Here is a 17366-nt window from a genome sequence, read left to right as displayed (position 1 = left end):
AAAGGTAGTGAGTAATGATTGTTTGCTTTAGGGAAACAAACTTCATCAGGCATTTTGGTTTTTCCTGTAGTTTCTTTGCTAACAGGGAAAAAAAATATCCCAACCAGCTATAAGACACAGAGCTATTATGGTGACATTGTACAGAAAAAATGCTGGGCAGTCCAATAAAAGTGTTAACTACACTTTTCAAATAGCTAACAATGATATAAGCACTTTGCCTACAGGTAGAAATGAAAAAAAATAACATTGTTTAGAAAGTGTACAACTGATTCTCTTAAGACCTCTCCAGTATCACAAGAACTCAGTCTTCTGGATGCTGAGAATGAATGTGCTGTTAAATGAAGAGGTACCATTTCATGAGCAATGAAACAACATCATTTCATTGCAACAGCTTGGACATTTTGAAACTCCCCCATTCTGTTTTCCAGGAATTAAATAATGAGTGCTGCAAACTAAAGCATTACCAAACTGCATTGTGGGCATCTGAATTTATGACTTGTTTGTAGACAGATAACATTATTTTTCACACGAATATGGTGATAATGGATTGACATCAATAGTAATAATAATAATTCTATTAATGTTCTTCCACAAGTAACCCCGGATTACACTAAGAGTATTACAGCAATTCAGAAGTTGAAAAGTTTTTAATTTTGTTCCTATAGACTGCTACTAAAGCATATGTTTTCATTCAGCAAATTACGCTTATCACCACAAATTGGCATTCTGTGCATATTGGCTCTTGAAACGTATTAAAATCTGAAAAATCTGTACACATATACGATTTACCAAATGCTCTGCTGAACTGAGGACAAAAAGAACATGCTTGCTGAGAAATCACAATTAACCATCTTTGTGTTTTCTGTCACATTTATTACAGACTGACAAGAAAGTGAGAAGTAATGCCTTGAACGTGGCAATAGACAGTATGTGCAAGAAGACAAGAGATCTCCGCAGACAGGTGAGCAATCTGGGGAAAGGAAGAGGTAGAAAAGGGTCTTGAAGGATCCCTTTCAAAATTGCTATTTTCAGTTTATGCATTTTGAAAACAAAGAGGGTTTTTTTTACCATATTAAAAAAATATTGAAGATAGTTGCACTATTCCAGGGGATATACACATACGAGTTTTTGAAACTCTGGGAAAAATCCAAATTATACTGGCTGAAGATATATTTGTACACAGGCAAATCTCTGCATGTATACATGTCTAAATATATATTTTCTATAGATATATATTAGTAATGTACTCTGGACATCAAGATTCTTTTTATTTTAAATAAACTTAAATTATTATTGGTTGTTGGAACAGACACCATGAAGGAACTATGGAGTCACTATGTCAAAGGTCTTTACAGTTGTGAGAACTCTTACAGCACAAAGGGTCCTTGGAATACCTGGTCCACAGTCCACCCACCTGTTTTGCATCCTAGCATCCTAAAACTAGTGTGAGACATGGACCAAAATCCATAACATATTTCTCTGCCAGAAACTTCTTTGAGAAAAATTGTAAATTTTGTTGAAGGTGTATCATGTGCCAGTTTAGAAAAGAAAGCTGGAAAACCAGTAGTTATTTCAGCCAGGCTGCCCCACCTATAGGAAAGTTCATGGCTGCACATAACATGAGCACACGCTGTTTTGGTCCTGCCTCTAGCTGTGGCTATTTAACAACCCTCTGGTGGAAGAATATTCCTCCTGACTTCGTGTACAGTCTTACAAGCCAGCCTGTGCTTCAAAATGATGAATAAATTCCTTCCTGCTCCCATAATCAGCCAGGGGAAGCCTTGAAAGATGAGATGAATATCAAATAAATATATATTATAGGTATATGTATATATTTGTTACTAACTAGCTATCCAATTTCTGCTTACGTTCTGTCAAAAATATGTTCAGTGCAGAGACCTGGGAACTTGCATCACGAGCTCAGTGTGTCTAGGAACAATCCCATTCTGCCCTACAATCTCTTCCATGAGTTAATTAAACTCCAGCTTATAACAGTTTATTGACTCTGTTACAGTGGTTAAAAGCTGTTAACTAAGTCAATTTGTGTCTTTCTGTAAACCTTTGGAAAATGTTCAGGCTGAATGTAATTATGCCCAATTTATAGCCAATCTAGAACCAGTAATTTTCTCTAACCAGAATAGCTCTGTGGCTTCTTGACATTTTCCACTGGAAAGTATTTATGAGAAATATTTCATCTGTCTCCTGTTTTATGTTCATACATGTGAATTGCATAAGAATTGTTTTAGGAAGGGTGCTTACTGCATGCCTAATTCCTGATCTGGGAAACATGAAATTGTGAGTTCTGTGCCAGCAGATATTGCAATAGAGCCTTATTTGCTTTCACTTATGAACATTCATTATTTTGTCTCCCAGCAATTATACAAGAAACATGAAAATTGTTGTTTGCTCTACTCTTTATAGCTTTTATAATACCTTTTTTTAAAAAAAAATGATACTGTGTATCCTCTTTGGTGTTCCATCAGTCACTCACAGTGGATTTGGGCCTATGGTGTGTGCTCTGCTTTCAGCCATTGCTGGCATTGCCTCTGCAAAATTGGGGTTAAACACCAAACCTTATGAACTTGCATTTTGGGAGTCTCTTCAGTAGTACCCAGTAAAGAGAACTGTCACACAGATGCTGGCCCAGGCACCAGCCTGACTGTGGGCTGTGCCATGGCCCCCTTTGGAACACCTTTGTAGGCCTCAGGAAGTGGGGTGAAAGAGGGCTCGTGTCTGACAAGACCTGAAGGCAAAGGCAGCCACCTCAGTAATAGTGTATCCTGGAAGTTGTGAAAGGTCTCTGGCTTTTCGAGGGAAGTTATTTGCATTCACTTCAAGAACTTTACTACTACTTGTGGAGATTTTAAGCTATTCTGCTTTGTTTTGATTTTTACTTGCTTTGTGCCAGAGATATGCATGCCTTTTCTGGGTGTGCAGCTTTGCCTAGGTCACTTTTCCTTCCTGGTAGAGCTGTATGAATATTTAAGAAGGAATTGCCTATTCATTCTAATTTCTAATTATGGAAAATTACCATACTCGGTTCTTGCCTCCCAGTTGTTTCCCAGTGTAGTGTGAATGGACTGCACAGATGTTTCTCCTATGGTTTGCTGCAGTTTTGGCTGGTTGGTTGTTTTTATAAATGTTATTCCTCATGATGTTCTTATATTTCAATGTTCCTTCTTCATCATAGATAGCTTTTCCTGAACACAAAGGAGATTGCCTTGCTGGCATCCCTTTGAGACAGGAAAGAGAGATCCCTCAATAATAACTGATCTGTGGTTTGTCAGGGACTTTTGCCAGGGTAGTCTTTTGAGGCAAGAGGCAAATAGAGGCAAACACAGTTTTCTGTACTCATCAGAATACTGATGTTTAATAGTGTTGTAAACAGCTGCTGGCATTTTCTTCTCTACCTTCCACTGTTTTTAACAACCTTATGCCCCATGTTTTATAAACAACATCTTTCTGTATTATTTTTTAATGCACTTTGATATCAAAACAAAAATTCCCCATGCTTCTGCTTCTGTAACAGTCTGCTCAAAGGGTAAGAACAAGACCTTGCATCTTAAAAATAAAACAGTTTGTCAGGCATCATCCTCCCCTGCTTTCCCTCTTGTGATGGTGTCTCTTTCACTTAAAATATGAGAAAAGTTTTAATTATAGCACAATAACTTCCCTAGCATTGCCTGCCAGCACTGCTGCTGCTGTCCTGTGTCTGTTTGTAAGCCTCCCTATGTGGTTTGCTGTTAGGATTTTGCTCTAGAGGTGACCAGAGTCAGACTTACTGAGTCATGAAAACAGTTATGCTTAGGATGAAAAGAAATAAGATATTGCTTCAGATATTCCTTTTTTTCTTTTGTCTTTCCCTTCTTTTGTTCTACATTGCATTTCTTCGTTCTTTAATGCTACGTGAGCCATCCTTTGAAAAATCTCAGCTTCGTGTATTTCTTTTGAAGACCTGAAACTGGAACATAATTTCAAACTTGTTTGTATTCAGTAAAGACACAGCATTATCCTTCTTTTTTTTTTTTTTTTTTTCTTTTAAGAAGGCATGATCTGCTGTTTAATAGCAGGATAGTGGATTTCTTAGAACAAAATAATAGTGATAATTTATATGTGAGAGGTTAATTAAACCAGGCAAACCAGTAAAAAGCTATAGCAAAGAATTATGCAATGAGAGATAAAATTAGGCTGCTGGTTTGAAATTGGATGCCTCAAGCTCACCACAAATGTGACTGAGGTTATTACAGTCACTGGTCCTCAGATAATACACTAAGGCTGTGAGAGTCCTACAGCCTGGGCTGTGCAGAACCCAAAAATATTTCTCTTGGAGACAATGAATCATCAGCCATGGATATAATGGTTCCACAGGTTTTTGTTGCTTTTTGTTGTAAATTGAAATCTTAAGTTTTAAACTGTGATTCTTCAAGGTCACATTCATGTACTTAATTTTAAATAGGAAAAAAATGTCTGTTTTCTTCAGCTGGGCCTTTCCAGCAGAAAAATTTTAACAGGTAACTTATCAGGACTGAGGTTCAACATATTTTTTCCTACTAGTGAAAATTTTCAAAACTTTTTAATAAATTTTTTTTTTTTTTTTTAATTCCAGCCTGAATGAAGCTGAGAATGTAAAAAATCCAATTATTGGAATTGCATAGCCTTTGTCTTTCTAAGTTCCTTTCAGAACACACAGTGTGTCCAGATAGTATATCCCAGTGGGATAGGCTGCAGCAAGTTAGAAGACAAAGAAATCATTCCAAACATGTGTGTTTTTTGGAAGATTTGTCTGTCCCCTTGGTGAGTCAATGAGAGCTGGCTTTAGATGGTGAGGCTATCTCAAAGGTAGTGGTGAAATTCATATCCAAATCCTGTCGTGATAATCAACAGATTTCTCTGCTATTATTTTTGCTGTGCATGGTCACAGCCCTACCTACAAGCACAGCAGCATCAAAAAGACTGTGGGTTTTTGCATTTTTCTATTGGTAGGAGCCTTTACTTCGAGTTTTCACACAGGTGCACTGGGGCAAAATTCTGAGTGAAAACATCTTCTTTGGCAACAACCCTGTCAGCGCTTCCAAACACTTTGTTTCCTTTTCTGTCCCAATCAATATCTTTTCTGTATATTGTAAAAGTAACATTTTTGCAGTAGGAAATTCAGCAGACTTGATAATTTAGTTACATTGCATGTATTGCTACAACTGGTATGTTTGTTGAGTGTTCCATGATTAAATTGAATAATTGTCATGTATGGGTTTATAACATGCAGAATAACCCCTTAAGTTCTGTAACGTCCTGGAGATCAGTTATAAACTTATGTGAAACCTAATTTAAAAGGGATAATTTGTAGCAGAATGTTACACTTCATTAATAATATAAGTAAGAAGTTCAAGAACAATTAATTTTAGCAGAGAAAATTGAACTTCAGACTCATTTATAGTTCTCCTTGCTCTATTAATACGTTATCAGATGGCATAATCAGTAATCTCGGTGACATAATTACCACGAAGGCGACCATCTTGCAAATCAGACTCTGCTGTTGGATTTCCCAACAAGAAAATATTTGGGTAATTTTACAATTATGAAAACGTGTGATGAAGACTATTTTGGGAGTGCAAACATAATTAAATTAATATTTTCTCTGTAAAATTAAATAGATTTCTCCCTTGGCATCTGAGTTACAAGGGACAGTACCCAGGAGACATGAGATCTGATCTAACTAATTTTTCACATGTGAAATCATGTAAGTAGTCGATTTTGTCATCAAGGAAGGAGAATATTTGTTTGGCTCCCTTGATTTCAACAAAACTAGTATATGTTGTAAGTGTTTCGTGTGTCTGTACACACACACACAGAGACATTTGCACTTACAAACATGCGTATTTAGGTAGTGGCATATTAAAATTGTCCCTAAAATTAAATACAGCTTTCTGTGTAACAGATAAATTGCAGCTGCAGTAGGTTTCAGACACCCAATCTTGCAAATAATGCAGGAATACAGTGTGTAGATGTTTATGTTATAAAATATTAATGGCCAGTAATTATAGTAGACTTTAACAAATAGCCCAGTTAGCAGGTACTAATGTAATGCTTTCTTTTGCAGCTCCGTAAAGCCATTATAGATCACATCTCAGACTCCTTCTTAGATACCACTGTTCCACTTCTAGTTCTCATTGAAGCTGCTAAAAATGGAAGAGAGAAAGAAATAAAGGAATATGCTGCTATATTTCGAGAACATACCAGCAGGCTTGTGGAGGTATGTTTGATGGAACTGCACTTTTTTTTGTTTGAGTATATGGTGTAAATGACTTGCCACCAAACACTTCCTTTGCTGGCTGATATCATAAAACATTTAAAGCTGGTATTTTAGGAAAGAATAAATAAATGGCCTCCATTTATTTATTCTCCATTTTTTTATATAATGGCTGCAGTAAGACAGAGGGCTTTGTGGTTATATAGGATTTCATTACATAGAAATTTGATGGTGTGGAATTGTAATTTGAGAAACTCATTCAAACTGGAGCCTGAAACATTACTGGAATACTGAAGTCAGGAATTTGCAGTAATATTATCTCAAGAACATGTAAGGAATGCATTCGTAATTTTTGTGGGGTTTTGTGAGCTTTTGGTGCTTTTGTGTGCAGTAATGCAAAAATGGGAAAAATCAATGAATTCACTTTGTGGCTAAAAATTTACTTATGAAAAATGTTTGGCTCAAAATTAATTAGTCTTGAATGATCTACAGATAATGAAAGACAAATAGGTAGAAGCTAAAGTAGAAGTATGGTATTGCATTTATGTTTCTCTTCATAGTCGTGTAATTACAGAATAAGACTGGTTGTTATTCTTTGATTTACAAGAGTGTCTCATTTTGACCATGCTGCAAAATCAAATGAAAGTTAAAACACAAACCCAAAATTGTCAGTTTTACAGATTTTTAATACTGAAGCTAAACCATCAAAAGAACAGGTGATCTCTGAAGATCAGATAATGTTACTGAATTTCTACCCAAATCCAGGTCAGCTGAAATACCCAAATCATTATTCATTTTAGAAGATGTGAGCCTATAAAAAATGGAATATTCATTTCCCTTTGTGGGTTTGAATTTGTTTCACAAATGCTGGAATAGCTGGGGCCAGTTTGTGGTTAAAGGGAGCAGTGGCTGCACAGATCCTCTGCCTAGATAATCTACAAGGCCATGGGACAGCTGCCTGTGAACATGAGACTGCCCAGAAGAGAAATATCCTTAGTGCTCTTGTGAAAAAAGGAATTCTCTTACCTCACAGCCTGATCTTGCTGTGTGTGTAAATACACAGTGTGGATGTGTGCATAGTTATATTTATGCTGTGACTCAACGTGCTGCCTACACTGAAGAAAACATACTTTTAAAAATGCTTTAAGTACCTGGCTTTCAGAGAGACTGTACACAGTGCCAACTCCTATTGTTGAATTAGTTGTTCCAAATGTTACTTTACTGGTGCTTATATCATATTCTGCTATTGAAAATTATCATAAAGTAAAATGGAAGTTATCTTCTGGATATGTACTAAAACTGAACTGTCTTATTTAAAAGTTGCTTACATTGGTTTAATGCACTTACCAGTATCTCTGAGTGAGAGCTTGAGTGATGGTTTTTTGATAAACTGTATTTATCAACTGCTAAACTCTCCAGCAATTTAATTAGATGGTAGTTGTACTGCATCCATCAACTGTGAGCCTATCAGAGGTAAAACAAAACAAAAAGGAAAAAAATAAACAACTAAGCAAGTGGCCACAAGGGGCTTTGTACAGATAAACAGATTTATCTGATTTTTAAGAAAAATTCAGTAATCTCATGCAGCATCCTCTAAGAGAAGGAGTTATGGTAGCTGTTTTGTGGAAAGTGTAACACCAATTAAATTGATATAAATGGAATAGCATTTAAATACATTAAAGCAGTAAATTGGAAGCATATTTTGGTTTTTAGTGGCCTAAAACCTGTTAAGCTGGGAATATAAGTTCTTGCACTAGAGAACTGCACTGTTGCTTTAATTTGTCAAGGAATATAATGGATAGATAGATCTGACTAATTGTGGTTTTCACAAGTGGACATCCTTCAGAAATACACACATATTTCAGAACTGAGAAGTGGCAGATATATCTGTGGCTTGGTTTCCAGCTGAACATGGTGCCATGGGAAATGGATATGCTGTAGAAATCAGGTCTAGCTGAAAGTGCTCCCCAAATCAGGGAGCCTGATTCTGCAAGAATCAAGGGCAGGTCGAAAAGGGGATGAGCTGGCTTTGAATCCTTGTCATTTCTATTATCCTTTTATTTATCAAGGAATTTAATTTTTTTGGTTATGATGGTAATATATAAACAGCACTTGTCCCCTTTGGGGCAGCTGCCCAGCCTTTTGCCAGGGAAGTGTTTGGTATTGAAGTGCAGGACCATGGGTGGCACGTACCTGGCTGTGGAATACTAAGAGACAACAAGTGTAGGTAAAACATTTTAAAAGCTAAATAGCTTAGGAAAGAAATGTTGCAAAAATGGCATAGAGGACTAACTGTGCCAGAGAAGGCTGGTAGGTGAGGTAGAGGAGACAGGAAGTTGTAGTATAACTGTGAAAGCAGTTTTACCATCTACATGTAGTTGTGACATCCAAGGAGTTGGATGGTTTGTGGGCACCTAGTGATAGGGCAAAGGCCAGTGATGCAAGCAAGACTGCCCATGTTGTTAAGTGCAACATACCTTGTTTATCAGAATAAAAAAGGTGTTTTTTTTTTCTTTTGTAAGCTGGAAGTAGCCTTTATGGAACATGGGATGTAGTGGAGCTGCTTGCAAGCACTGAGGGGTGAAAACCAGCTCAGATGTTGACAATCCCTAGGTTTTGTCTTGGGGAACAAAAGCTGAAAGAAAAACCCATTTACATTCTGACTGTCTTTTTTTTTTTCTGGCTGTAAAACACCCTAGATGTGGGTGTGAGCCCACTGTAAACCTTTGACATCTCTAGCACCCCATGGTAGAGAATTTCACAGCCTATGTGTTGTGTAGAGAAGTGAAACCCCCACATGGTTTCCTTTGCTGTCCCTGAATTCCTGTATTGGAAGAGACAATGAGCACCAGTCCCTATTTTCCTTCTCCATGCCACTTACTCTTTCAAAGTCTGCTTTCAAAGTTAAGTATTTCTGGTCTTTTAAAATTTTCCTTACTTGGAAGCTGTAAAAGGATCCCCCTGCTACCTTCCCTCTGCCTTTTCCAGCACCTTCCAGCCCGTGAGGTGATAAGGCAGAACTGTGCATGCTATTCAATACATTCAAGATATTTCCTAGAATCTTAGAATCCCAGAATGGTTTGGGTTGGAAGGGACCTTAAATATTACCTCATTCCACTCCCCTGCCATGGGCAGAGACATCTTCCACTAGAACAGGTTACTCAGAGCTTCATCCAACCTGGCCTTGGACACTTCCAGGGATGGAGCATCCACAGCTTCTCTGAGAAACCTGAGCCAGGGCCTCACCACCCTCAAAGGGAAAAATTTCTTCCTAATATCCAGTCTAATCCTGCCCTCTGTTAGTGTGAAGCCATTCCCCCTTGTAAACAGGCACTCTCCATCTTTCTTATAGGCTCCCTTTCTTTATGTACTCCATTTCCACATCCATAAATTCCTGACAGTGTGTCTTCTGAGATGGTGCCAGACACTAAACTGCAATTTTCACAGAAAGTTTATATGACAATCCCAAAATCTTACTCCCGATTAGTACTAGTCTCTTGAGGTCTGTCACATATATGTAATACTGTGACATCCTTTGCAAATCTTCATTAGTTCTTTTATTTAGTACAGTGAACAACTTGGTAAAAAATGCGTAAATAAAAATTTATGAAAAGTTAATACAGACACTGTGACCACAAGGAAATTTATGGTTCTCAGCTTTCTCCCAGTTTCCTGCTGATTCGTTCCTGGGGTTGAAAAAAGTGGTGCTAATCTACCTGAATCATCTGAGAATTACTGGTTACTCAGGCACCTCAGTGCCTGGAGGAGTCATGAGATCTACATGCCCAGATCTCAGTACTCCATGTGCGGTACAATCAACAGTCCAGCTCTGTCTTGGCAGCCTCAGGGAGGTTATTCTTCCATTGCTTCCATGTATGAAAATAGGACTGTCCATTTCTGCTTATTTTAGCATTGCTGTTCTAAAAGATATTTATGGCATAAGGAAGATTTATGACTATTTCCTTTTCATCACATAAAGGCAAGTTTTGGCACTTGAAGATAAGTGCTGTGAAATCACCTGTATGTAATGACTGCTGAAGTTTAATGCTCTCCAAACGAAGGAAAGAGTGTGTTTAAAAAAATGTAGCTTTTCCCGAATCCAGTCATGAGTTCAAGTTCAGTAAGTTTGCTCTTATAAAAAGCAGTGTCTCAACTTTATCCCGTTCAGCTGAATGTGTTCCACACACAAGGCTTCAGAGCAACCCTGTTGAGCTGGGCTGATGATTTTAGTGTTGCACCAAGGATGAATTTGATAATGCTGATTTAAAAGTGGAGTCAGGACAACATGTTGTAATAAAGAGATAATGCTGCATTCTCAAAATAATCAGCGAGCAATAAATTGAATCAGCATAGTGGTATTCCCTATACTGTTGTTCTGTGGCTCAGTTATAAATATGCTGCTGTTGCCATATTGATAAAACCATCTGTGTTTAATTTTCCTTTCATGGTATTTTACCTGATTGCAGGGATTTATGAAATAAGATTCTGAATGTGGGCCACAAACACCTGTGTACTTGTGTAGTCAGAGCTCCAGTCACATAAAACCCCATTTTAGTACTGCAGCCAGCAAGTCCAACAGTGATAGGTAAGACAGGTGATGCAATGATTTTGATGTTACAAGATGAGGTTGTAAGTCCATTTTTAATTAAACCAAACCATTGATATTTGTGTTGTTTCCAGTTTGAGCATTTAATTGTCTGCTCAGGTTAGAACCTGTACTGAGAGTGCTGGCCTGTCCCCCCACCCACCAGGATCACTCCTCTCATCATTTTGCTTATGTTGTCTTTTTTCAAAATTGAAAAATTCAGATAGATATTCTGGGATTTGGTTGTGTAGGTCTTTTTTCAATTTCAAACTTTATTTACCCCATTTACTCTTTCTTAATCCAAGGTAAAGAATTCCCAAAGATTTCTCTTGCTTACATTTACTGCTTGTCTTTTCTTTGACTAAATGATCAGTCAAGTCTGGATGTCTAATTTCTAGGCAGCTGAAGTGAGGTGAGATGATTTGTACCTTGAGAGATGACTGTTGGTCTGTTTTGAGATCTACAATATATTGCATTTTCTTAACACTTCATATAGCAGTGTTAATCAGGCATATCCTGGTTTTTGGTGCAGTTTTTGAATCTGTTTTTGAAAGATCAAGGATGTTTGAAGAATAGGTTATGATAGTGTTTTGTATATAAACACAATAAACTGAGTTGGATATTATAAAAACAAAAGTTCATTTTCTCACAAAGGTTAATCCAACAGTGTATTTGATATGGAAATTAGAAGTACTACTTGAAATGTCAAGACATATTTTCTGTGGTTTCTATTTTAATCTGAAAATGAAAACTTCTCTAATGGAAACAGTAGGTCTTGAGAAAGAAGATACTGTTTTTCCCCCTCTTTGAATATGAAATGTTAATTGTGCTAAGCTAAATCACTCACTACTCTGACTCGCTGCTCATATTGTAATTTAAGAAACAAACAGTACCCTCATAGGCCAGTGACCTTTGTAAATCGGCTTGAGGAGTAATATCTGTTACAAAAACCTCTCTTCTGAATTAGCATTTGGAAGCTACATTCCTTCCTTTAAAAATTGGTTTAAGACATAGCAGAGTAATACAGTTCAGAAGCGTGTGTGTAAATTCAGTGAGGTATAAAACAGAGCAATGGGAAGACTGAAGACCACACCAGGTCTGGGGCAATAATATTTCCGGAAATAGTAGCAACTAAAGATAATATCTTCTTCCTTGTTTTCTTGTAGTTTTGGAGGTTTTTTTGTTTTGTTTTGTTTTGTTTTTTTTTCTCTCTCCTGAGTTTATTAACTGCTCTCTGCTCTTACCCTTGAGGTTCTGGCTACTGTTAGAAAGTGCACAGACTTGGGATGTGAGCCACACTTAGCAGCGATATCAGCTGGTGCCTCGTGGACAGCACTAGTATTGAAAAAGCTCAAATAGTGGCAAAGTGTTTGAGATACCTTGGTCAACATCTTTGCACTGTCATGACTACACAAGAAATGCACAAACCAGAATCTCTTAGCTGTAAATGGGAATAGTGTGTTCAGGTATATGGAGGAAGTGAAACAGTCCTAGTTACATAGTAAAAAAAAAAATCCCCAAACCACCCATGTTAATCTGCCCACTTTGGCTGTGATATTGGACATTTCCACATATGGAATGAACACTCAGCTGCTGAAATATTTTCATGAGTACCAAGGGTGACGTTAAACATTCTTCAGATGGAGGTTGTTCTAGGCTACAGTGCCTTATATTGCTCATCTACTGCATCAAATATTTCTAAGTCTGCATATTGATTTTGTGACATTGAAAAACTAGAATATATTGCAGGATGAAAAAGGCAACTAGATTTGGGTTAAGACTCTGTCTCTACTCTAAGTCTTTTTTTGTGAACCTTGACTAAAACAAATTCCCCAAAGATATGTTTTTGTTAGAAAATGCTTGGTATTAGTGGGAATTCCTTATTATGAAGCAGCAATTTTGAAAAAAAAAATTTCAGAATATGAAAATTAAGTGCTTTGAGATTTGACATACTTAGGTTTTGCTTTGAAATACCATTTCATTTAAAATGTTACAATTGTATTGGAAATCTAGTTGACATATGTGATTATATGGAAATATTTTCTAAGAGTCTTGACTTCTAAGACATTTTAAAATTAGCTTTGAATAGAAACACTATTTTAAAATATGGAAATTATGACAAAATAATAACGAAAAGCCTTCAGGGACTCAGTTGGACCTTATGGTTCCCTGTAAGACATGTCTGTTTTCAGAGAATAGATTGTTCTAGCCTGTGGTTCACTTCTACTGAAGACAAACCCAAATTCTGCTGTTGAGATAACACATATGTAAAAGTGAACAAAAGAGAGGTAACAAGGGAGACTGAAATGTCTCATCTACATGGGGAGAAAAGCAAGGCCTGTGTAACTAGAAATTCTGTGTTTGGGAAAGCTGACAACTGTTCTGAGCTGATCTCTCACAGAGATGTAATGCTTTCTGAGAGGAGGAGTGATAGGCTGGGTGAACTTGAGATTAAAAAAGGAATTTGATGGGAGCAGGGAAGAATCCTCTGATTATCTTGTCTTTTGGCACAGATGCAAATCTCCCACTGCAGTGTTTAAAGGTCAGCTGTTCCAAGCAGAGGCTGAGAGATTTAATAGGAGAAGTGGAGGCAATGATGAAATGAACTTTGTGTGCTTCATCTCTTCTCTCTGTGCACAAATATATCATATTCTCTGTGGTTTGATCTGATAACACTGACTGCAGATCTACTGATACATACATTTGATGGTTTGGCCTATTGCCTAATTCTTGCCCTTGTGTTTTTCAGTTTTGATTATATTGCAATATGACAGTGCTGGCTTCTAGGAATTAGGATTTCTAAGGTTGAATGTGCTATGAACAATGGACAGTTCCAGACAGCACATCAGTGTTGTGAGGTGTTGATACAGAACAGCAAAGGCATGCAGGACATAGAGTGTTGTTCAAAAAACAGGTGTGCAAGTTAATACAAAGATTTCCAGTGCAGGAAATTCACATCTATTGAAGATGAATTCTCCCTAGGAGATCACTCTTTTTAAATGAAGTTAAAAGCTATAAGGGAGAAAAAAACCTTGAATAGGTGGTAATTTGGGTCCAGGCATTCCTTGCTTAATATAGGGTTTCTGCACCCTTCCCAGAGAGGCTGTGCCTATCTCTGGATAGCATTGCACAACAGTAAGGGTAAGGGAAATGCACTTAAACCACCTTCACTGAAGAGTTCATAGCTTTTTGCCACTTTAATGTGATGAAACTACTGTGAGTGGGAATGACAGCAGTCTGGGATTGGCACCTTTGTTATTTTAAATATAAGTATAAATATTTTCTTAGTTTGTTGATTTAGAACCTTTCCTATTTACCCAAGAGCTGGACCTAGAAAATGTGTTTGAATGGATGTCAGCCCAATTTATGGAATTCCTAATCCATCACAGAAATTAGGTGCTTCAAAGGTAGCATTTATTTCAGCTGTGTTTCAGTAGCACTTTGGAGAGTCCAAGAAATATCTGGGTCCATAGAGTTGGGAAAATATATGGCGCTGATAAACTGTAGAAGGAGAGAAAAAGAAAGAATCATTCTGTCACGTGAATCAATGACAGAGCCTGGATTAAAATGGAGATAAGTGAATTTAGCTAACTCAAAATCAGTGACCATAAACTCAGTTAAGAATGCCTATGTAAATTTTATCTGAATTAACTCCTTCTATTTAGAAAACCATTGGTTTTCAAAACCATTTGGTGCCATTTTCATAAGGAAATTGGGGTTTAAGATATACATATGTTAAAAATAATTTTTCATTTAATGCCATTAGAATTACAATGCCATTTTGGCTAACAGTGTGAAAGAACAATATGAATTTCACTTAAAAGTGTATTTTTTTTTAGGTTTTTCATTTTGTTTGCAAAATTTTTGTAAAACCCAGCACAGTGGAAATAACAGTAAGTATTTGGTAATCAAATCTGAACATCCAGTACATAAGGACTACATTGTTTAACATTTCTTATCTTTTACTTGGAGCTAAGGCTCATGGCAAAAAAGTACTTGAACTCTGAAAACCAACAACCCCCCCCCCAGATTTGATATCCAAAGTCACATTTCCATAGTTTCCTGTCTGATAGCAACTTAATCTAAAATGGTATTTACCAATCATTTCATTTTGCTTTACATATCAAAGTATTGCATTTACAAAGTCCTGTCAACTGGAAGATCCTGATTTCTTTCAACCACCTTCAAAGAGAAGGAATTGAGTATTCTCAGCACTGCTTCTATTTCTATCAGTTTTAATCTCAGGCTGGTAAACACCAAATAAATATAACATTTTAATCCTTCATTACCTGTTTTTTAATATTGATTTTACTGAGTTATAGAAAAACAAAACTGCTTCTGACAGTGGCAAAGCTTCCCTACTGCATGTGTAGAGGTCATGCTGACAGATTACCGGAACATCTTTATTAATTTTTGGGATGTCAGAAGAGAGCAGAATCTTTTATCATTCTTCTTCAGAGCATAATCAGAAGGCGAGAAACATGAATTCTCTTCTGTGGAAGTTTTTTGTTTCAGGTAGTTCAATGCTAAGGAGTTTCATCCCCAGATGTAAGATCCCAGTCAAGGGCTTGTCACTTTTTCACTGGCACGTTTGCTGTTATTCTTCTTCTTCAACCCATCATATGATCATATGGTATCATCATATAATCACGTCTGTGTCAAAATACCAATTAAAGACCCTAAAACTGAGAGTATATCTTCACAACTGTTTTTGTGTTCCAGTTTAGTGTCTGTTAGCTGTGTCCATAAGCAAACACATCCCTGGGATGGAGGATCCTGTTGGAAGATGAGATCTGCTGACACAGAACTGGAGGGTGGTTTTCTGCTTCCAGGAGCATATATCTAACTGTGAAGCAGTTGGCATATAGAGATATGGATGTAGACTATTGGTCAGCATTTTGGGAATAAAATGTACCTATCAGCAGATTGGAATGACATTTTTGTAAATAAGATAAACTCTTTTAAGCACAATCAATATTTATGAATGGGAAGTGGATTTTCATTACATTACCATACTAATTTCTATAATCAGTCTGCCCTTGACAAATTAACTCTCCTGTCTTATCACACTTTTAAAAATTTTTATTAGCTCTTAATTAATGAGTTAATACTTTGTTTTTGAGAGGAAACCTACCCAATTTCTATGCATCCTCACTTTGTGTGATTCAGAATTCCCATTCAGTACTCCCCTGTTCCTGTCTGGCTTTCTCACTTTCAAGAGAGCCCAGCATGCAACCTGCCTGTTCAGGCAGGGTTTAATTAGTGGCACATCCATGAGATCTGGGCAGTGGAGATTCCTTTTTAGTAGGTTCTTCATTGCTGCAGTTGAGTTAAACCCAAAGATCTTAATGGATCCATTTTAACAATCCAATTGCTGACTTTGCTGATTTTAGCAAATCTGAGGTGAGATAGTTCTGTAGCAAGCAGTACTAATCTAACTACCAAATCAAAAAATACACGTCCTCGTTTTACTTAGAGATACTTTTTTTTCCTGCAACTGTTTAAAAATCAAACTTTTAATGCCTGAAACTGGTTAGAGCACGGTGCTAATAATAGGGTTTGATCCCTGTAGGGGCCATTAATTTAAGAGCTGGAGTTGATGATCCTTGTGGGTCCCTTCCAACTCAGAATATGTGATTCTGTGAAGCACAAATCTAATGCTGGTAGACCCGAGAGTTAGGTCTAAACCCCTGCTTTCCCATTTCAGTTAGAATTCATTTCTGTGCTGAAGGCAAAGTGACCTGCTTGGCAAGAGGATGTGACAGCCTTCCTGGTTACACCTTACAAGCCCTCTGCTGCCAGGGGTTTCTCCAGTGGGTTGGTTTTTTGCAGATAGCATGCAGCAGGTAAAGATGATTTACCTAAAGGTGGTAAGTGGCATTTGGGGGGAGGGACATTTGGAATTATTACTAAAGTTGAAGGTAACACAGGAATGATGCACAAATGCTTTATGTTCTAATAGAAACAGTCTGCCAACAGCCACTGAGAGGTGACGGGCAGGAAGGAGGCCTTTAAGGGCAGGTGACTTTCCCTGGATGTATTGGAGCTGGTAGATGGGTGTTTAATGGAGAGTTAATGGGGTCAAACCAGTGAATTAAGAAAATTAATTCAATAAATTAGCTTAAAGTCAAGCATATACTTCTAAGCATATGTAAACTTTAAGACATTGAACCTTGCTATTTAGGGCCTCAGAGAGTTCTAGCGTTTTGCAGCCAAGTCCTGAATTAATAATGTGGGAATTTTTGTACCTTTATGTAATTAGTCAAATAAGGTCCAACTTTCCTATTACTGATTGAGCTTCGGGTGATAAATGGTGACATTTTCATTAATCCTCTTAATCACAGCCTTTATTGCATAAGTGTGAAGCAAGGGAACAAAAGATAAACAACCCAAAGATTTATCAGACTTCCAGTGTGTAAGGGGCATATTTCAACAGCTAGAAATGTCAGGCACCAAGTACAGTGAGACAGGGTGTGCCAGAAGTTATGGGGACTCCAAAAGGGAAGTGGACTCCCCGTCATGATACACGTGGGT

The 17366-nt window shown here is 37.3% G+C and overlaps 1 protein-coding gene across 8 annotated transcripts in view; it reads left to right on the top strand.

Annotated features, from left to right (window-relative positions):
• Positions 1-17366, top strand: part of CTNNA3 (catenin alpha 3) — a 443012-nt gene that overhangs the window by 262104 nt on the left and 163542 nt on the right. For 7 of the 8 annotated variants that reach the window (XM_051800260.1, XM_051800262.1, XM_051800261.1 and 4 more), the window contains 2 exons: positions 881-961; positions 6098-6250. In XM_051800260.1, the coding sequence (XP_051656220.1) occupies positions 881-961; positions 6098-6250 (234 nt within the window). Of the gene's footprint in view, positions 1-880; positions 962-4606; positions 4785-6097; positions 6251-17366 lie in introns of those variants that run through there. The other variant, XM_051800266.1, reaches the window with a different exon arrangement.

Source organism: Manacus candei, unplaced genomic scaffold (assembly GCF_025592945.1).
Source record: "Manacus candei isolate 608988 ecotype Guabito, Panama unplaced genomic scaffold, ASM2559294v1 h1tg000050l, whole genome shotgun sequence".
Classification (NCBI taxonomy): domain Eukaryota; kingdom Metazoa; phylum Chordata; class Aves; order Passeriformes; family Pipridae; genus Manacus; species Manacus candei.
Note: the sequence above shows the minus strand (reverse complement) of the source record. Positions and strands in the feature narration are given on the sequence as shown.